General features: G+C 45.6%; 1 protein-coding gene across 1 annotated transcript; it reads left to right on the forward strand.

Annotated features, from left to right (window-relative positions):
• Positions 1 to 234: 234 nt before the first annotated feature.
• TBCK (TBC1 domain containing kinase) lies at positions 235 to 21,556 on the forward strand (the record flags this gene model as incomplete). Its single annotated transcript, XM_061552158.1, has 13 exons — positions 235 to 372; positions 881 to 979; positions 3,190 to 3,252; positions 4,545 to 4,671; positions 5,845 to 5,895; positions 7,335 to 7,418; positions 10,781 to 10,866; positions 11,495 to 11,531; positions 15,981 to 16,142; positions 16,927 to 17,096; positions 17,788 to 18,008; positions 19,613 to 19,772; positions 20,700 to 21,556. Coding segments are annotated over 13 exons (1,509 nt in total), but the record flags the coding sequence as incomplete, so codon positions are not given.

Below are 21,556 nucleotides of genomic sequence, written 5' to 3' on the forward strand. Positions count from 1 at the left end.
CCCAGTCACCCGAGTTCAATTCCCGCTCATGGCCAACACCAGTGATGATTCTCTGAACCGGTCCTGGGCCTCCCCTAGGTCAACTCGGCCTCAAATGAGTACCTGGTGCAGTGCTGCTCGCTAGCAGCTCGCTAGCAGCACTTTCCCCAACAGTGTCGAAGGCTATAGGGAGATCTTTGTCTTTATCTGTATATATATACGGTCTGTGTGTGTGTGTTTGGCTGCCTCTGTGTGCGTGCCAGAGGAGTGGCGCTCACCCCCTCAGGGAGCGGTTATGACTTGGCCGGCTCGGCGAGTCTCCCGCTGGTGATCCGAGAGAAGGACACGGAACACCAACTCCACCGGATCCTCCTCTTCCAGCGACTCCTCAAGGTGCCCCATGAGAACGATTGTTTCAGGGCGCTCTGTAAATTTTGTGGCACTGAGCTACATCCCCAGCGAACTGCCACGAGATGCCATCCAATCCTCGTTCGGTTTAGCGTCAGGATTTCTTATACCGCGGTTGTAACATTTCCATTGGGTTGAATTCTTCTCATTCTTTATCATTATCTTTATTATGCTTGTTGACCTGGGAAAGCCTCACCGAGTCTCAAGACTTTCTTTCAGGAGGGTCCTGCCAACTTGTTGCAGGACGGGGCGATGTTGCTGCTATCTGTATTTCCATAGTGTAGCCTACTCTGTCGTTCTTAGTTTTGCTATTTTTGAGCTAATATGAAAATTTTAACCATTTGCAGACTGCTTTTTACTAAATGGTTCACGGGAACTGAACCTTTCGAGACCGTTTTGAACTGGCTGAATGGTAACCGGTTGATTTTGATTACATCTGAACCTCGACTTGGCTTGGTGGTTACGCTGCGTTCGGTGTTGCTGCGGTGTGTAGGCGTACCCGCACCGCAAGGATCTCATCTGGAAGGAGGCACGCGTGGACATCCCTCCGCTGCTGCGTGGACTCATCTGGGCCACTATCCTCGGCGTCGAGGTCGTTTCCAAACTCATTTTTCCAGTGACACGGAAGCTTCGAGTGACCGATCACACGGCTTATATCTCACGTCAGCTATCGTGTATGGGCTTTGACTAGCAATTCATCTCCCAGCGATTAAATTCCAGAATTATTTATATTTTTTATAACCATTAATTTCTCAGTCGGGTTTGTCCACTTTTCTTTAATCTATGAGCCTAAATATCACCTCACCAGATTAAATTGAATTAAATGATGACGTCACCCTGATGCTGCTCTATTTAAGAACGGAAGCAACAGGAGAGCTTCACCATTCTTGCCCGATGAAGCTGATTGTAATTATCAGTGAAACGTCGTACTACTCAAATTTCAAAATGATGTTGATTCTCTCTTCAGCACACCGGTGGGCTAAAGAAGTGAATAATTTTGTCCTTTGAAAAACGTGACACATTTTTTTACTGTTTGGCCGTGTCGGGTGGTGGAGGGTTACGACACATTTATAAATAACGCGATCTGACCCAAAAACCTATATTATGAATAATATTGGTCGCGAAAGCCTACGTGTTAAATTAGCATATACTTTACACATGATGTACATAAATAATAAATAATCCATTCTGATCTTAAATTTGGAGCTTTCGTGACTGCAGGAATTACTCTTTGGTTCTTTCGGTAAAGTCACGTATAAAGATAAAAAAATTAATTAAAAAATAGCATACGACGTTTCGATTGCAACACAAGCAATCATCATCAGGTATAAATGAAATAGCAACACAATTCTAACCAGAAAACTATAGACAGACATATAAGCAGACAGATATCACCAAGATACATAGAAAGAGTAACACAGGCACAGAGAGGGAGATCGTCTCTGTGGCGAGGCCTTAAATAGACAGAGGGGGGGGTGGGGGCGGAGAGAGGGAGGGGTTAGAGAAAAATTAACACGTCAATGAGTGCGGCGACGCGTGGTCAATTACGCAAGCTGAACATTAGGGAAGAGGGAGAAAGAACACACTAAATTAAATAACCTAGCAAAATATCGAAATGTTATGTAATACAACACAGAGAGTCGGTCAACACACAACGCATAGCCTGGTCGATTACGTATTTCAAAGATTGCTAAGTTAGAATTTAAGTGTGAAAATTCCAAAGAGAGACAAAACATAAAACAAGAGGAATGGAGACACACAGACAGAGCAGAACATAAGAACGACAAAAACGAGTGGAGACAGAACCAAAGAGTAATTCCTGCAGTCACGAAAGCTCCAAATTTAAGATTGAACCACTTCTACGGGGAAGTTTCAAGTTTATCTTTTTCTCTCTCTCTGGGTTTTTTGTTTTCTCTCTCTGCCTGTGTATTTAGTGTATTTTTCTGTCTCCACTCGTTTTTTTGTCGTTCTTATGTTCTGCTCTGTCTGTGTGTCTCCGTTCCTCTTGTTTTATATTTTGTCTCTCTTTGGAATTTTCACACTTAAATTCTAACTTACCAATCTTTGAAATACGTAATCGACCAGGCTATGTGTTAATTGTGTGTTGACCGACTCTCTGTATTGTATTACATAACATTTCGATATTTTGCTAGGTTATTTAATTTAGTGTGTTCTTTCTCCCTCTTCCCTAATGTTCAGCTTGCGTAATTGACACGCGTCGCCGCACTCATTGACATGTTAATTTTTTCTCTAACCCCTCCCTCTCTCCGCCCCCGCCCCCCCCTGTCTATTTAAGGCCTCGCCACAGAGACGATCTCCCTCTCTGTGCCTGTGTTACTCTCTCTATGTATCTTGGTGATATCTATCTGCTTATATGTCTGTCTATACTTTTCTGGTTAGATTTTGGTTGCTATTTCATTTATACCTGATGATGATTGCTTGTGTTGCAATCAAAACATCGTATGCTATTAATTAATTTATTATTTTATCTTTATACGTGACTTTACCGAAAGAACCAAAGAGTAATCCATTCTGATGTGAACCATTTCATGCATGCATTATCACGGGTGAAAGAATTGTAATTGAGAAATGGATCGACTCTTTGATCCCCACCATCAGCTATTGTGATTGGCAGTTTAATTCCCTGTGATGTGACGGTAGCATAACCAACTCTGACCCCCGCACAGAGTAAGGTAACTGCGCGTGTGTCTGCCGGTACATTACGTAAGTCCCGTGCTACCTGCTAGTAGTCTGCTTTTATTCACTTATGGGATTGTACGTTCAATTTCCTGTCTCGTGCAGGGAGACATCCAAGCCAAGTACGACTCCATTGACAAGGACACCGCTATCCAGACCGACAGGCAGGTGGGAATCGCTCTATGCTTCCAGTCTTGGATGCCCCCACTCCTCCTTTAGTTCACCAAGCTCACGAAGTAGAAGTTACAAAGTCAACTACTATTAACCTTTCCCATTCCGAGACATCTCTGAATCTCGGAACTCACAAGCGGTTGGCATTAATTAAATTTAGTGCAGCATAGTACCGCTGTTTTTAAAGACATTGTACTCACCGCAGAGAACTGTAGCGACACAACCACACTCTATGATAGCTGGTGCGAAACTGTGCCATATGCCCTCCATCATGGCCTTAGTGTTTCTTCATGACCCTACGTGTTCGATAATGTACATGTACGTCATCAAAATGTATGTATATTGAACTTCTCTCGCACCGTACGTAGCCAACCGTGCTAAACCACGGCAGCATTTCTTCGCTCCAGAAGCCCGTGGCTGGAGAATAAGATCGCACAGAGTTTGATCTCTTTGACGATTTATCACAGATGTTTGTATTGTCAGATTTTTTAAATAATACACATAAGAAACATGAATACAATAAATAATTATAAAATTAGTTGCTTTATCAGTCTACATTTCTATTTTTCTTGGTTTAGGCTGCAATGATCTAGCCACATTTATATTGTGACATCCTTCACCATAAATAGCCAATCCAATTCTATTGTCACGTATACAAGCGCCAATTATGATTGTTTCGGTTGTCTCGGTAATACAAGTTTAACAACAATTCTCACAGCCAAATGTATCAATGGGATAAGATGTTTAGCAAACATCTTAAGATAAATCACTAGAAAGTCAGAATCACCGTGTCACCTCACCTGGCTTAAATAGATGTCATGATCTCACAGGAATAACCAATCAGATTGAAATTAAATACTATAAATCAATTATATTATTCTAATTTATCTGGGCTGGTGATTGACATATGCATTATTCACTATAACTACACGTGCATATACAAGCCTGTAGCAGGATAGCATTATATTAACTGAAGCTTAAGCTAAAATAGTTAATCATTGATATGTATCACCTACCTCTTAATAGTGTGTTGTACTCTTTTACACGTCTGCCTTGAATTTAAATGGGCTGCCACCTGCATTGAAATGAGTGCGTAATGTGTGGTTGTTTTTGTTGTTGTATACATATCGTGCTTGGTGTGCTGTGCGCGTCCCATATAGCGCGTGTGCATGTGTGTGTGCATGTGTGTGTGCGTGTGTACGTGTGCGTGTGTACGTGTGGTGTGCGTGTGTACGTGTGTACGCACGCGTGTGCGTGTGTGCGTGTGTACGTGTGTGTGCTGCTTGCAGATTGAGGTGGACATCCCACGCTGCCACCAGTACAACGAGCTGCTCTCCTCCCCCGAGGGTCACGCCAAGTTCAAGCGCATCCTCAAGGCCTGGGTTCTCTCCCACCCACACCTGGTCTACTGGCAAGGTGCACAACTCTCTGTGCAACACACTCAACAGCAGCAGCAGCAACAGCAGCAGCCGCTTGTGCCAGGCTAGGTGAACTTTGAGGCCATGTGAACTGTCGAGGGCTTGCTGCTGGAAGGAGGTCATGGGACAGACCCAGGTGTTATTGTTTGACTACCCGAGATGACTGACAGATGCACCACTTGTGTTCCCCACTGTGCCAACTTGCTGCGTTTTATCCACCCACCACTCCGCTCGGTTGTGAGCGCCGCTCCTCCACCCTCACTTGTTGTTCGAAGGCCATTGCCTCCAGCTGCACAGTAGCATCCTTCACGAGCCTTCTCCACACACACGCACAGACCCCTGGTCTAATAGCAAGGCGTTGTACACAAGACTTTGCTTTACACACACATGAATCTCTTGGCAAGATACTGTCTGTTGCTTAATGTTGCTTGTGGTGCGTTACCTTACATGTGTCCATGTGTGGCCCTGAGGAAGTGAAAGAAATTCCACATTACCATGGCACTCGGCCAGTTTCTTCCATTTGGACAACTACCATGGGGGTACTGATTTTACCAGTCCTTGAGAAAGATGATGGTCAGTGACAACCCACAGTTGGGATTTGTACTGGCACCCTCACGACTCAGACCACAGTGCCATCCCCCTGAACTCTCCCACGGATGCTCAACCCTCTAGTGGCTTCTGTGATTGTATTTCCTGGAGTGCATGGTTACACATTTAAATGTTGAGCTCCCATGTAGCACTTGGTATGTTGAGGAGATGCACACACAACTTTGGTGATCGCTCACTTTGCCCTTCAAACAGTTAGCACCCTTGCGAAAGAGGGAACCCAGTTTTGTGCGTCTCAGTTTATCTAATCTCCTGGTGAAATAGAGGCGACAACAACAACAAAGGGTGAAAATTAATGTGTGTTTTGTTTCTTAAGTGAAAGTAATTTTAATACAATACGATAAATTCATGACTGCCCTATGTAAAATACTGAATATATTCATTAGGACACATGCAATCGATCACACTTTAAAGCGAGCAACGTTGCACAAGTGTTGTCATCCCACTGATGGTGCCGCAGTTTTCTCAATCCCAGAGCCTGTGTACGCGCAATGCGTGTCTGTGTGCGTTGAATAAATCTACATGCTGGGCGTGCCGAGCTCATTCTCATCCCCTGTCTCTGCAGGTCTTGACTCGCTCTGCGCCCCATTTCTCTACCTCAACTTTAACAATGAAGGTGCGGATTGCCAATGTTTTTGCTGCACTACGGGTTACTCACGGTTCATGGAATGTGATATTTTATATATAGGGGCTAGGAATTGCAAGTCCACAGCTTCACACGGGGGATATTTCGCTGTGGAGCACTTGGTGGGATGGCGAGGGGAGTGAAGTGACAGGACACAGTGGCAAAGCGATGGATTGCAGAAAAACGTCTCTCAATTGGGATGACACACAGCAGCAGTCATCGCCCTCGACTGGCACACTCTAATGCCTAATTGCAAGTCATTTGCTAAATCACCTTGTGCCCACAGGCACAGCTTTTAAATTTTAAATGTAACGTAAGTCACTCATCGTGTGAAGCGCTCTGAGACGCAGCGTAGAGGGCTACTCTACCTAAAACAAATCCTCGTTCTGTGCGGTCATGTTGTGCCGGGGGGGGGGGGGGATGGCTCGCAGAGGAGAGCAAATGTGGTGTTTCTTTAGAAACGTTGGTAATTGAACAGCGGCTTCCTTGGTTTGCAGGGCATCCCACTGTATCCCGCATCTCCGATACGCATGGTTGGCTACATACGGTGCTAAAGAAGTTCAGCATACATCCATATAAATACGCTAAGCAGTTAGAGCAATGCATTGGGTGCGTAGGTTTTTCTTTCCTAGAGTATGCATGTGTCATTGGTGTTAATGCAGATGTAGTGACATCGGGGATGTCACTGTATGGTGCCGGCCTGAGAGGGCCACGGCACGTGATGCACCATCATCGCGTACACCCCGTAGGTGGGTGTAGTGCCAGCCCTAGCGGGGCTTGGTGTGCGCTGGGATAGCGCGGGCACCACGCACGGCGTGTGGTGGGGGCTCCCACAAGGGGGACAGTGTCAGCCCAGGGGCAGGGTTGCCCTGGGCCATGGCACTCTGGTTGACCCCGTAGACACGTGATGCGGAGTGTCCACAGAGGCCCCCAGGTGGGGGGGCTGGGGGGTGATCACGTGTCCGGGGAAAGCTCTCGAGAGGGATCGAGAGGGAGCTGGAACGTTCTAGAAGGGGGCGGGGCCAAGGGCGGAGTGGCCCCGACCCATGGGAGGGATATGAGGCGGGTCCCTGAGAGGGACCGGGGTCGCTGCATTCTACAAGCTGGAAGTTCTACGGAAGCTCTACGTCCTACGAGGCAACCACGTGGTCGAGGACCTGAGTGAGAGGGTCCGACCCTTTGTAGCGGTGACTCCTCTGTATAGAGTAGTTAGCTGGGTGGTCACCCCACCCTAGGCTGTATCTGGTAAATGGGCAGTTACCCCTTTGTGTTACAATTAAATGTGTTGCCTCTAAAAGGAACAACGTCTGGACCCACTACACATACACTAATTGCGTTAGCCTCGGTGTAACTTCTCATACGACCGTGCTTTGTTGTCTGATTGTATCGGCGGATGTGGTGACAAACATCGCGGCTTTTTTTTTCTGCAGCCTTGGCTTATTCCTGCATGTCTGCTTTCATTCCCAAATACCTGCACAACTTCTTCATGAAGGACAACTCGAACGTCATACAAGGTAAACCCCTTCTCTGATACTTTACTTGTCGCTCGGTGCGGCGACACGAATTAGAGTTTTGTCCGAAGATCGGACAACAACGGACTTTTCCCCAAACAACGGACTAAGTCCCGTAATTGGGAAATCGTTCCGGTCAATATTCGCTTCTTTCCCTAAATGGGAACATGATATTTATTATACTACACGTGGGTTTTTTTGGTTTAAAATAGGTCAAAATAGGATGAACCAAAGTGTAAAAAGGGTTTCTCAATACATTTACTGTACTTTGGTCTTTAAAAACATTGTACCGTATTGTATACGTAACATCGCGACAAAGGTGAGCAGCGATTGCTTGCCGCTTGAACAGTTTCCTCGCAGCGGGTTGGTATTGCGTTACAATACAAAGGCTTTACATGTACCCGCCACTCAAATCATGTTTGGAAGTGTGAATGTACAGTACTGTATTAGAGTATTAGTACAGTACTGCAATGTATTACTGTATTATTAATGTAAAGGCATTATTACACTTGTGTAATGTGTTCATTTTGTTTAATTTGAAAAGCATTACAATATTTTATATTTATCATTAATGTACTACCAGTAAGTAGTTTGTGTGTGGTAGGGTGTGATTTAGTGCTCAAAATACATAATTTGGCCATTAACTGACGATCGGATTCTACGGACACCTCTTCCCCCGATTAGTCCATTAGACCGATAGTGCACTGTATTGTACAATGAGTACAGTGCAGACAGTCCCCGGGTTACGGAGATTCGACTTACGGAAATCCCACTTTACAGAAATGCTCCCATAAATCATGATAAAAAAAGATCAAACTCCTGTACGCACACATGTTTGCATTAGTTACTTTGGCGCAAATAAGGCAGCGCGGTGAGGTTGCGGATGAATGCCGCGGAGCGAGGCGTCAGGCAGGGCCACGTATTCCCCAAGGTGGTGGTGGTGGTGTACTATAAGAGCACTTCGAGTCACGGTTGTTACATTGTTATCCTGAGTAGACTCTACACATCGTCTCTTTTCCTTGCATAGCATTACCTAAATGTTTTCTATGCTGCATGATATTCATAAACAATTGGACACAGTACAGTCTATGTTTTATTAGTGTAATTATGGGTAGTGTTAGGCAGAGGCATAGCTAGGGGGGGGGGGGCAGGGGGGTACATATGTCCCCGGGCGCCAAGGTAAAGTGGCACCAAAACGAGGCTTACAGCGTTACATTATAACTTATTGCGGCGGGCGCGGCAGCCTGAAACTACTGCACAAATCTACACCTCAACCTAAAAGTTTATATATCCCGCCACACACAGCCTACACGTCATGTAATTACATTTTGGTACGCGCGCCTATTAAGAACTTACAGGCCAGTGACTAAAGTCTTTCAGCCTTAGTCACTGGCCTGTTTTTTGGTGGCGGAAACTACGACGGCCTGAAACACGCTGGAGTGCACGATCAGAAGCTGTTAAAGCTATCTATGAAGGACTGGATGAACTAGTAGGGCTGCTAGACAAATTATCAGAGGATGTAACTGACGCCTGAAACCAGAAGTGATGCAGAACAGTTACAGGCATGCGTATAACATTTTTACTTCATAGTTATATTACATTTCTGGAATGCCATTCTTCGAAAAATTGACCGTGTTCAGAAGCGCTTACAGGATCCTACTATGAATTTCAAGGAAGCAGTAACTGATCTTGAATCTTTGGAGCATGATTTTGTCAAGCTTCGTGATGATTTGAGCCAAGTTGCTGTATAAAACGCCAAAACAAGATGCACAGCCTGGGGTATCGATGTGGACAGAAGAATTAGGCGATGTCAGAAGATGCCAGGAGAACTGGCAAGAGATGCAGGACTTTCAGCAGAAGAAGAAATTGTACGCGTTATGAAGAGCGTATTTTATCGACTTCAACAGGAGATGTCAACACGGTTTTTACGACTAAAAGACCTGAACACAAAATTTGGATTTCTGCTGGACGTCAAAACTCTTCTATCCGACACAGATGTCGATGCAATTCGTCGAAATTGCACAGATTTTGGAAATTTCTATGACACCGACATCAATGGCCACGAAATTTTCACGGAAATTGGAGATTGCAAAATGCTGCTCAGTAACCGGAATGAAGTTCTACCAGAAACTCCTTTGGATCTTCTTGGTTTTATGGAGACGACATATTTCCGAATTTGCGAATTTCACTGCAAATTTTATTAACAATAGCAGTTTCAATTGCAAGCTGTGAGCGGTCGTTCAGCAAATTGAAACTTATTTTGTCGTATTTGCGTGCTTCAATGGGACAAGATCGTCTCAGCGATCTTGCTCTTCTTAGCGTCGAAAGAGAAACATTGAAAAAACAGATTTTGATTACGTGATTGACCAGTTTGCGACAGTGAAATCAAGAAAAATTAATCTTTTGTAGACTATGTCAACCAGTCTACGACAGTCACTGAGTGAGCCATGTAATATAATTTCTATTAATTTGCTTCTTTAAATACAATGTTTCATTAAAATTTAAATTGTTATTCCTTATTCGATGTAATAGGAAAATGTGATTAAACGGGGGGGGGGGGGGGGGGCGGGGGGCGCCAATTTTATAGTTCGTCCCCGGGCGCAAAATATCCTAGCTATGCCTCTGGTGTTAGGGTAGGTATTCGATCAAATGAAAGAATCATAGGAAGTGCAGAGTGTAATGTACAGCGATACGATACAGATGTCGATAGAAAACGGACGGCAGCGTGATGCAGTGCTGAGAGAAAGCTAGCTGGTAGTTGGATAGGGGAGGATGCAACTATTTCCGGCTATGAGATTTCATCTTGATTTTGGAGGAAAATTGTTCAGTTTCCGACATACGGAAAAGTCGGGTTACGGATATTTCTCGGAAACCTAATTCTTCCGTAACCCGGGGGCCTGCCTCTACACTTTCACCAGCTATAAATTACAGCACTACGCTCTGACGACCGCTGCACAACACTGAACGACGCGGACGACTACTGTGCGCGGGCCAGCGTGGTTATAGGCGCTTGATCCGCCCCTGGTGGCGGATGCTTGAACACGGCTGGAGATTTGAAATCACGGGCGGCAAGAAACAAAACAGCGGTTACGCGAAACTGTATACCGTGGATGGCAAAACGGTAGACGTAATATTCCGCGTGGATACTCGAAACCGCGGTTGGCAAAACCGCGGTTGGCAAGGGATTGCTGTATTTCAGTGTCCTCGCGGCTCGCAGACGTCGGCATTGGCATTTGGCGCCTAAACGTATATTGCCGCACGCAAGAACAGAACCAGAATATTGCCCTGTGAGGATGGTTTGTGAGGCCACGTGGTGAATTTCCTCTCTGTGTCTCCATTCCGTGGCCGGGCGCTTGCTGTTGCAGAGTACCTGAAGGTGTTCTCCCAAATGATTGCCTTCCACGACCCAGAGCTCAACAACCACCTCAACAGCATCGGCTTCATCCCAGATGTGAGTCGCTCGTTGGCCCTCATCTTCCGAATCATGAACGAACTGTTTTCAGTGTGCTATGTTTATTAGATCTGCGTATGGGCTAGGCCAGAAAATTTCATGTGCAGCGTTTCATAAACAACAGGGTTATTTATTGACACAACTGGACAACCCCACAGTGGGTTTTATTCTCTTACATACAAATATAATAAAATGAGACTTTTCAAATATACATGTGTAAAAGAATAAAGGTTGCAACATTTGAGATATTTTGGGCCTGCTTCTATTTGCAGGTGTAGTTTCTGGATAGCTTTATTCACACTTTGTTTTTTCCCATAATAAGATATCTATGCTGTGACGAGATCCCCAATAGAAAATAAGAATGCATAGCCCAATGGGTTTTAATGCGTGCCAAAATGAAACCGAATTATTACATGTATTTTTTTTTTACTGTGGAATCTTTCCATTTCCTATGCCAACCGTGATATGACTTCTCACACTGTGATGCGACTGAGCTCTGTGTTCCGCTGTGACAGGACCGCTTTCCCGCACAGCACGAGTTGTGAGCCAAGGATGGTGCCAACTCGGTGTGGTGTGTCTCTGACTTGGTGTGGTGTGTCTCTGACTCGGTGTGGTGCATCTCTTGCAGCTCTACGCCATACCCTGGTTCCTCACCATGTTCACACGTGAGTGCACACGCTTTGTGCGTGTTTCCCCCTTCTCTTTGTTTTCCTAGGGTTTTCTACTCTTTTACTTGCTACGATATAGAGTATTGTACTCTTAGTTCTTTCAGTAAAGTCACGTAGGTAAAATTAATAAAAATAAAACAATAAAAATCACGACGTTTCGGAGGCAACACAAGGTTCCGTCTTCAGGTGAAACCATCACAGCAAACTATCTGTACCTTATATAGTGGTTAAGGGGGGAGGAGCCAGGAAGGGCAGCGGGGGAGGAAGAGTTGTGAAGTGGTCAATTACTGATTTTGTTATACTGCTGGGTGGGTAAATGAATTAGATACTATTAAGCCGCTCTTGGTTATGCTGTTTGTGCGCAAGTCACTGTGGGATGAATGGACTCGTGGTCAGGGACGTGTTGCGCAAGTAACTGTGGATGTACATAATAGAAAAGGAGCGGAAATGCCCATGTTTATACCAGTGTTGGCGGACAATAAAGAGTACTGTTAAACGTTAGGGATGTTAACACTCGGTGAAGTAAAATAGTGCCTGTCAGATAAGATGGTCCAAAAATGTGTAATTAAATCTTTTTTGCATGGTTGATAACATCTTTCCAATGATTACTAAGTTTGTACCCATCATCACGGTTGAAATAATGTCTGTGTTTGTATATCTGAATGGCTTCGTGTACAAACCTTTGATGGTAGCCAGAAGGCTTGCAGAGCACCTTAGTCTCGGAGAAAACAATCTCTTTGTACACGAAGCCATTCAGATATACAAACACAGACATAATTTCAACCGTGATGATGGGTACAAACTTAGTAATCATTGGAAAGATGTTATCAACCATGCAAAAAAAAAGATTTAATTACACATTTTTGGACCATATTATCTGACGGGCACTATTTTACTTCACCGAGTGTTAACATCCCTAACGTTTAACAGTACTCTTTATTGTCAGCCAACACTGGTATAAACATGGGCATTTCCGCCCCTTTTCTATTATGTACATCCACAGTTACTTGCGCAACACGTCCCTGGCCACGAGTCCATTCATCCCACAGTGACTTGCGCACAAACAGCATAACCAAGAGCGGCTTAATCGTATCTAATTCATTTACCCACCCAGCAGTATAACAAAAGCAGTAATTGACCACTTCACAACTCCCCCTCCCCCGCTGCCCTTCCTGGCTCCTCCCCCCTTAGCCACTATATAAGGTACAGATATTTTGCTGTGACGGTTTCACCTGAAGACGGAAGCTTGTGTTGCCTCCGAAACGTCGTGATTTTTATTGTTTTATTTTTATTAATTTTACCTACGTGACTTTACCAAAAGAACTAAGAGTATGAATCCATGCAGTCACGAAAGCTTCAAATCTAGAATTAGAGTATTGTACTTGGTGCATGTAAACTAAAAAACTAATTTTCCCTTTACTAGAGATTTTCAATTATTTCTGGGAGAGATAATGGATGGCCTAAAGTTCACTCTCTCTCTTGATCAACGGTGCTGTGCTCTACAATTTGTGTTGTGGATGTGAATCACTATTCATTTTACAAACTCAACGAGGGCTACATTTTTACTGAAAGCTTTCGTGACTGCAGCAATTAATATTCTTTGGTTCTTTCGGTAAAGTCACGTAGATATAAAAATAAAGTGAATAAAAATAAAAATGATAAAAAGAACATTAATGTAGGCTGTAGCCTGGTTCTTAATCGGAGTGAGTGTACTGGCAGTCTAGAATGTATACTGTAGCCTGGTTCTTAACCTGAGTGAGCGTACTGGCAGTCTATGACTGTAGACTTATTCTTGGTTCTTTCAGTAATAAAAAATAAAATAAAAATAATACGAAATAAAGATAAGATAAAAACAAAAGCCATGAAGTTTCGATCACAACACAAGTGATCGTCTTCAGGAGGAAAGAGGGAGATGGTCACCTAAGGCAACCGTTTAAAAAGGTTTAAAAAATGGGCGTGGCACAAGATCTCCTGCGGCACAACAAAGTGGGTGGGGCATATGTGCCCTGGGGTCAGAGAGCACCAATGTGAAGCACGGAACATGCAGTGCCACAAAAAGTCTCGGTGTCAGAACGAAGTGGGCGGGGCACATGTGCCCTGGGGCAAGACAACAAGAAAACGACACAAATCAAGTCATGACTTTGATTGTGCTCCCCCGATAAGAAAACACAAATCAACTCACGACCCAAAGTGGTTGATGACATATTTCCAATAATTTCTCGGTTTATAACCATCCTCTCGGTTGAAATTGTGTTTGAGTCTGTATATATGGATGGCTTCATGAACGAATCTTTGTTGATAGCCAGTGGGCTTGCAAAGTTCCATCGTCTTAGAGAAATCTATTTTGTGTGAGCCAGCCGCATTAAAATAATGATCAGCCACGACAGAAGTATTGGTCCTACCATGTTTCAAATCTGCCTTATGTTCACGAACACGGTCCGAGACATGTCGCTTAGTTTCCCCAATGTAACTGCTGCCACAGATACAGCTTAGTTTGTAGATGCCGGGGTATTGCATGTCAGGAATCTTGTCCTTCACAGATGGGATCAGATCACAAATTTTATGTACTGTGTTAAATCGGACCTGGATCTTGTGTTTGATCATGATTTTGGAAATCTTTTTGGTGACCCCTGCTATGTATGGCAATGTGATGGTTTTGATTGGATCCTCAGATGGCTCTCTCCAAACGGTTGGGGTGACAGCTTTACGGGTTGTGCAGTCCGAATATCCATTCATCTTGAGGGCTTGGTGTACGTGTTTGAGTTCACTGGTTAGGTGTTCATGGTCGGAGATACATTGAGCTCTATGGTGTGACATTTTGATGAGGGAATTCTTCTGGGATGGATGGTGGTGGGAATCGGGTTTTAGGTAGGCGTTAGTATGGATTACTTTTCTGGAGACAGAATAGCTCATTGAGCCATCTGGTCTCTTTTTGATTAGGACATCCAAAAAAGGTAGCATGCCATCCTTTTCTACCTCCATGGTGAATTTGATGGCTGGGTGTATGGAATTGATGTGGTTGAGGAATTGGTTCAAAGCTGGTCGGCCATGTGGCCAGATGTCAAACGTGTCATCCACGTAGCTCTTCCACAAGGACGGGCATAGAGTGGATGCCTGGATGGCGTCCGTCTCAAATTTTTTCTTGAAAATATTGGCTATTCACTTTCTCTTTTTATTATTATTTTTCTATCTATGTGACTTTACCGAAAGAACCAAAGAATATCAACGAGGGCTGTGTAATTCTGCCATGGCGTTATACTTGGCCTCTCCAACCATTACAGTGCTTGGGGAAATTTTCTAAAGATTGGAACGAAAGGCTCGCGTGACCCAGCCCGCAAGCACATTTGTCCATTGATAGGAACACCGTATCTCCGCGTCCAGTGAGCATCCCTGCAGATAAGACTTATACCATGTACTCAATAGTTTTGGCTGGAAACACAGCCGTTATAGTCACCTATCTGTCCCCTCAGTGTTGACCCCCCCCCCCCCCCCCCCCACGTGATCCCAATTGCCCTGTGCCTCCCTGTCAACCATTAGCCCCCTTGAACGTCTCTGGGTAAAGTCAGCTGGAGACTGGGATGCGCAGTTGATTAACTCGACGAATCAAATACACAATTGAATCAACTACATTTTTGTGGTGCCAGCCAGTAATTATTACAGGGCATTACTAAGATGATCTATCATTATGATTAAAAGTAGACAGAGAAGACTTTGCGATATGAACAAAAAAATATTCCTTTGTGTGCTTGTGTCATCGCCTCAAGCCAACTTTAGAAATCACCTCCAGCATACCTGTAAAAGTAAAAAACAGCCCATGTTTAGCAGTGCATTCACAGACCTCAATATAAAGGAGATGAGTCTATCAGGGCTCTCGCCTGGTTATCTGAGACGTTGACCTTAATTTTTGTTGAATGTACCGAACGTAATCATATATTACTAATGCTGCCTCGTAATAGAAGCAATGCACACGAGGGTAATGTTTCAGGCAGTGGTCCTTTACCCAAATAAAAGTTGGAGATCACACTTTACAATGATGCCATGAAGGAGTTTTATGTTATTGTTATTACGCGTCTTTATCCAGGAAAGCCTATTTTGAGTCTCATGACTTATTCAGCAGGGTCCTGCCAATATTTCACATGCAGGGAAATTAATCGCGACGTATATTCCAATTGAGTAATTTGTGGGTAATTTGAAAAATGTTTGCAAAATTTGGACCATGACACGGCACACAATGGCCTACTCTTTTCAAACGACTTCGCAGGATCATGAATGTCTGCTATGAAGCACATGCACTTATTCTACAGTTATCACACCAGCAGAATTAATCAGGGCAGCCGTTGGATTCGAACCACAAACCTCTGCAACAAGCGGCGAATGCGCTACCGCCGGGCCACGTCGCCGCTCGGCACTTAAGCACGGCGTGCGCCGCTGTGTGTGGGCTCGCAGACGTGTTCCCGCTGCACAAAATGTTCCACCTGTGGGACACGCTGCTCCTGGGCAGTTCGGCCTTCCCGCTCTGCGTGGCTGTGGCCGTGCTGCAGCAGCTGCGCGCGCGTCTGCTGCTCAGCGGATTCAACGAGTGCATCCTGCTCTTCTCCGACTTGCCAGGTGTGCAGTTGCAGCACCGCGACTCGCGTAGAGTACTGAAGACCCAGTTTGGTGACTCATCGCTGAAAAAACTCCACCTGGAGGACCTTACACCTTGTACTCCCTACAGCGCAGACTGCCCTCCAGTAGGGATTAGTCTCTTGCGCTCTACAGCAGTAGTGTTAACTTCCACGCTTACGCTGCATGCCGCTTGTATGGGCCGCGGGTATATTGCAGCCCACTGGTGCGCTACAGTATGCCCCACCGACTGCACATTCTATACCACTGCACTGGTGGAGACATGTACTTTAATTCAACTCTTCAGGCCAGCAATCATTTACCAGCAACAGCAAACACAAATCTCCTTTTGTCATTTACTTTCCCAGTATATCTTTGGTGTAATGTTGGTATTGGGTGGCAGGGTGGTGTGGGGATAACAGTTGTGCCTCCAAGCAAGAGGACCCTGGATTCGATTCTTGACTCATACACCGTTATGTGTGGGGTTTGTATTTTCTCCCCCTGTTCTACATTGTTTCCTCCCATCTTGGCCAAAATTTTCATTTGCTGAAGAATTACATGCTAATTACTCATTGGAGTTGCACACGTGATCGCCCCCAACTGTAAAAAGTTGCAGAATCTTCCTGAAAAAGTATTGAGACCCAGTGAAGTTTTCCTGGGTAAAAAAAAGCGTCATATATTTTTTATGACATGCATAATTGCTGCTGGTGTTAATTGCAATGTGTGCATGTTGGGTAGGACTCCGTCTTCACAGGGGCGTGCTGCTAAAACATGGCCACTTTTTCAGAAATCGACATTGAGCGCTGCGTGCGGGAGTCGGTCAGCCTGTTCTGCTGGACGCCCAAGAGCGCCACTTACCGACAGCATGCGCAGCACAACCGGCCCGCCGCTCTGCCCACGCACAAGTTTGGGGCGGTCTTCTCCATGGAGGCTCAGGACACGCCCCGCACTGAGCTGGTGCCACAGTGAACAGCGCGCACGCTCGCCACACTGCAATACCGCACGCCGCGCCGCACCACACGCGATTTTTTGGGGGGAAATGCCAATCGATGCCAATCCTGTTTTGGAACTACCCCTGTGCATGGGTATGAAGTGTGTGCGAGCCTATGAAAATGCAGTCTGTTTTTTTTTATCAAATGTTTTATTCCACATCCTCACATCATGCATTGTAACATCCTGACGTTCTGGACGGCATTACCAGGGGCATCGACGGTATTAGGCAAACCGGACTCATAAGAGCAGGCCGTGGGGGAGGACAGGAAGAGATTTGGGGTAGGGGGGCTTGACCAGGTCATTGCCGTTCTTTGCTCAACTATTTAAGACTGTTCTAAGGTTAAGGAATATGTCCCATGTACGTGTGTATTCTTATTCCTTGTCGCTGAGCTCATAGCTCGGATGCTCCGGTGCTGAGATGCAGTTTATGATTTAATTATACGCTGTCGTTGTCTGGATAGAACACTGTTTAGTCATGCCTGCCGTCCTACTGTAATGTATATGTTGAACTTTTTTCGAACAGTACCTAGCCAACCGTGCTAATCAGATGACGGTAACATGTGCCGAATAGAAAGTGTAAATAAGCGACGCCTTTCTCGACGAGAGGAACACCCTGGTCTGCTCCTCTCATCGCTCCCCTCCCACCCGCGTGCAGATGCGGGAGCCTCTGCGCCTGAGTGAGCTCAAGGAAGAGACGTGTCCACGCATCTCTGCCGAAGACCTCATCGAGCTGTGCGAGCTGCGGGGTCCGTCTGCCTCGCGGAGCCCCGCGACCCAAATGGCGCCGGTGCCCTCGGGTCCAGCTCGCAGCCCGGGCCGCAAGCTCCGCGCCAGCAAGCCCAAGCTGCTGGCCGTGGACGTGCGCACTGCCGAGGAGTATCCTGCCTCAGCGGCGCAGGCCCATGTGTGCGCACGTGAACGTATTGGTAGTACACCGGTGGTGCGTGGCGTAAAACATAAAGCGAATTTTTACGCAATAATTGTTTATTTTCCTACGATTCGCAACCTCGGTTCGAAAATCTTGCGGGGGTGCTCCTCAAAGTCAGTTCTCGTGATGTCGAAGCAGTCGGAAGACTCATGTTACAAGCAGCTAACACGAAGCTTCAGTGTGTTGCTGTACAGCAGCATCCAGCCATGATGACGATTGGCTGCTCCATGAGCAACAGTGACATTGTTGGGACTGTTGTGTGAGGACCGGTGTGTTATGCTGCACTGGTGTACTGCCAGATGCCGCTTACAGCCTCCTCGCTCATAACGCTTAGGCAAGGCTGTGTGGGATGGGGGAGGGGGTGGAGCAATGCAGTTCAATTGAAACTCGTGCCAAAGGAGACTCCTCACCGCATAGGAATTCGATGAATACTAATCCGGATTTATATTCAGGCCAAATCCAGCTTTTTGCCAGCACTCTCCGAATCGAATCTCTTACAGGCAAGTATTGCGAGCATAAACACGGTGCCTGGGTAAAATGTATTCTGCGTAACAAGCAGGACGTTTGGTGCCTATGCCTGGGTGAGGTTATCCCTTAGCTTGCTTGCCTTCCACGCACACGGACAACACAAACTGGGATCGGAGGACCATAGACGTTTTATGGCTTTCAGCTAAAGTTGAGAGAGCAGGAGATTCGTTGTATGTGTGCATGCATGTGTTTTCCTGGCTTTGTATGGGAGCATGTGTGCATGTCTGAGGGCAAAGATGAAAATGTTAAAGGAACCCAAAGTAAATTATATTTGTAACATATACCATCCTGTTTCATTCAATGAGTATTCTGAAGCTAATGTTCAGACATGAACGATGTCTCGTTTAAAAAAAAGTTGCCCACCTTTGGTAGTTGTATTCATGGTGTTTGGTATTCCCATGTTTTATGTGAAATGTACACACTATGGAAGATTCAGTTAAGTTCTTGAAATTACGGTGTAAGAATGTGCATATTTATATTTGCTGATGTTTATCATTGTACTTATGTATGATTATAAAGTACATGATGGGAATGTGCCAGGTTGTACAGTGGCTGTCATCCTCCACAGGAGAAGTCACAGGACCCAGGTGATTTGTGGGTAGCCTAGTCGTCAGTGGATATTCCAATGCGCCCTTCTGAATGAAGTGGATCGACTCATGCCACTGCTCACAATGTCGAGTGGAGGATTGCTACGAGTCGCCGTCTTCTGTAAAGTATATATCAGAGGTATTGAGATGTTATGGGCGAAATCTTTAACTTCATGACGAAAGCACATTGCATTAGAAAAATAACTGATGTAGCAAAATTAAATATGCTCGGTTCTCCCTTGTAAAAATATAATCTCATGGGGTTCCTTCCCAATGAAGGACAGTAAATGAACGTCCATTATTTTTCACGTTAATAGACATTTGACGCATCGGCGAAAATCCATAGCCCTGTTCCCGAGGGCGTTTGCTCTTAACCACTTTGGATGCTCATGTTGTCGTCAGCCTGCGGAGGCGTGTTTCCTTAACCGTGCCTCCAGGTTCTCCCGTGGACACGTGACAGGCAGCGTGAATATCCCGCAGGCATCCGCCTTCTCCCCGGAGGGGACCCTGGTGCCGTGCTCCGCCTCATCCACGCTGCACGCACACCGGGGCCGCGTCATCGTCGTCATCGGACACACCGCGAGCGCTGCGGCTGAGGTGCGTGTGCGCGACCTCGCGTCGCACGCGGTCGCCACACCGTGCCCGCACGTGCCAGCCAGTCGCCACTCTGCACACTCCCACACCAGTGACGTGCGGTGAGGTCAATGGCTGGGGAGGCACTGGCAAGTGTCGGAGCCAGATTCACATACTGAGGGGGGCGTGGCCTCACTGAGGGGGGCGTGTCCTCACTGAGGGGGCGTGTTAGACACGTCCCCCTCAGTGAGGCAGATGTGATAGCTGCCTCCCCTGGTGCTTTTTCATTGAAGTTTCATGACGAGACCAGCGAGCCTAAATATCTTTATAAACAAACGTGAAATAAGTTACCCTGAGTATGGAAGACGAGGACATGAAGTGAAGGGGTCTACAAACATTACATTGGTGACATACTGAGATAGTAACAGGCACGCGCTTATTGCCCGCACTCCATCCAGTTACTGAGGGGTTGCGCAATCAGAGGGGAGGTGCCTCACCTCTCGTGTCTTCCTGTATTGGCAGCGCAGCTTTTGACTATAAAAACGATTGGAATCGTACAGAAATGACGTTTATAACACAGATCAGTGGAAAAATCTTAATATTAATTTTATTATTTTTTACTTTTTGTAACAGCTATTTTCATTGGAGAATGTCAGGTGAGGCTCTGCCTCCCCTGACCGCACGTCCGTCCCATACACCACACGCTATCACTACACCCACTCTACACGCTGCAGTCATACATACTACTTAAGCCACACACAGTTGCCACCCTATACCTTACCTTCACACAATCACCACCCTAATCACGGAACACATCTTCGAGGATTTTGAAAGCATAGATGGAGCTATGCAGTTAGCTTCTGAGAGCATTATGGATTGCAGATAGACAATGGCTGCTGCTGTGCTTGTTAAATATTAAGTTTCACGTTATTTGTATTTCATCTGTTCCAGTTTGCAGCTAAGCTGGTGACGCTGTGCTTCCCGCGAGTGTGCGTGCTTGACGGAGGCATTGGCAAGATGAAGCTGGCAGGGATGCTCACCGTGCCTTCTCCCCAGATCTGAGCGTGCTCACAACTCGCAGCCGGTCCCCGCATGTCCACCTGAACCCATCCACAAATCATTTTCCGACCTTTGACCCACATCTGGGGATCCATCTGACTTGCGGTGTCGTTTCCAAGGCTTGTGGTGAGGGTTAGGGGATGGTTTGTGGGGGCTTTATGACTTTAAATTATATATAAACATGATTAATGGTTTATTTTACTTTTTCTATAAAGCAATGGAGGAAGACTGTTGAGGCCTTCATCCCAGCAGTACATTGACCATGGCTGATGATGATTTCTTGTATCTTATTCAAGGAAAACGGAAGCCAAAAAAACGCTCTCACGTTTTATAAAGGTATCAAGGCAGTGTGTTCAAGGTGGTCTGACTCAGGTCTGAATCTTCTCTGAGAAGAAAAGACTTCAAATTAACTTTCTGGAGTGCTGTAGCACAATCACTGCTACGTCAGTGTCTTAGGAGGTACAGACGTGATGCTGCAGAACCGTTGCTGAAGCACTCTTGACTGGTTAGCTGCCTTGATATATTTTCTGGTTGTACCGTGATGTTTGGCATGAAATCGCTTAACATGAGATGGGACCAGAAAACGTTATTTTTACACTGCAGTTATATACTCTACAGATGTACATTTTATATTGACTTCATGGGCAGCAATCCTTTGACCAATATGCCAAACAAAATATAAACAATGTCGTTTATCACGTGGGCATCCATTTCCATAAAATAAAGAAGTCAAATGATGAATATATAAA

The sequence above is a fragment of the Lethenteron reissneri genome, chromosome 16, assembly GCF_015708825.2.
Source record: "Lethenteron reissneri isolate LAM-NWPU_2019-01 chromosome 16, ASM1570882v1, whole genome shotgun sequence".
NCBI classification, from domain to species: domain Eukaryota; kingdom Metazoa; phylum Chordata; class Hyperoartia; order Petromyzontiformes; family Petromyzontidae; genus Lethenteron; species Lethenteron reissneri.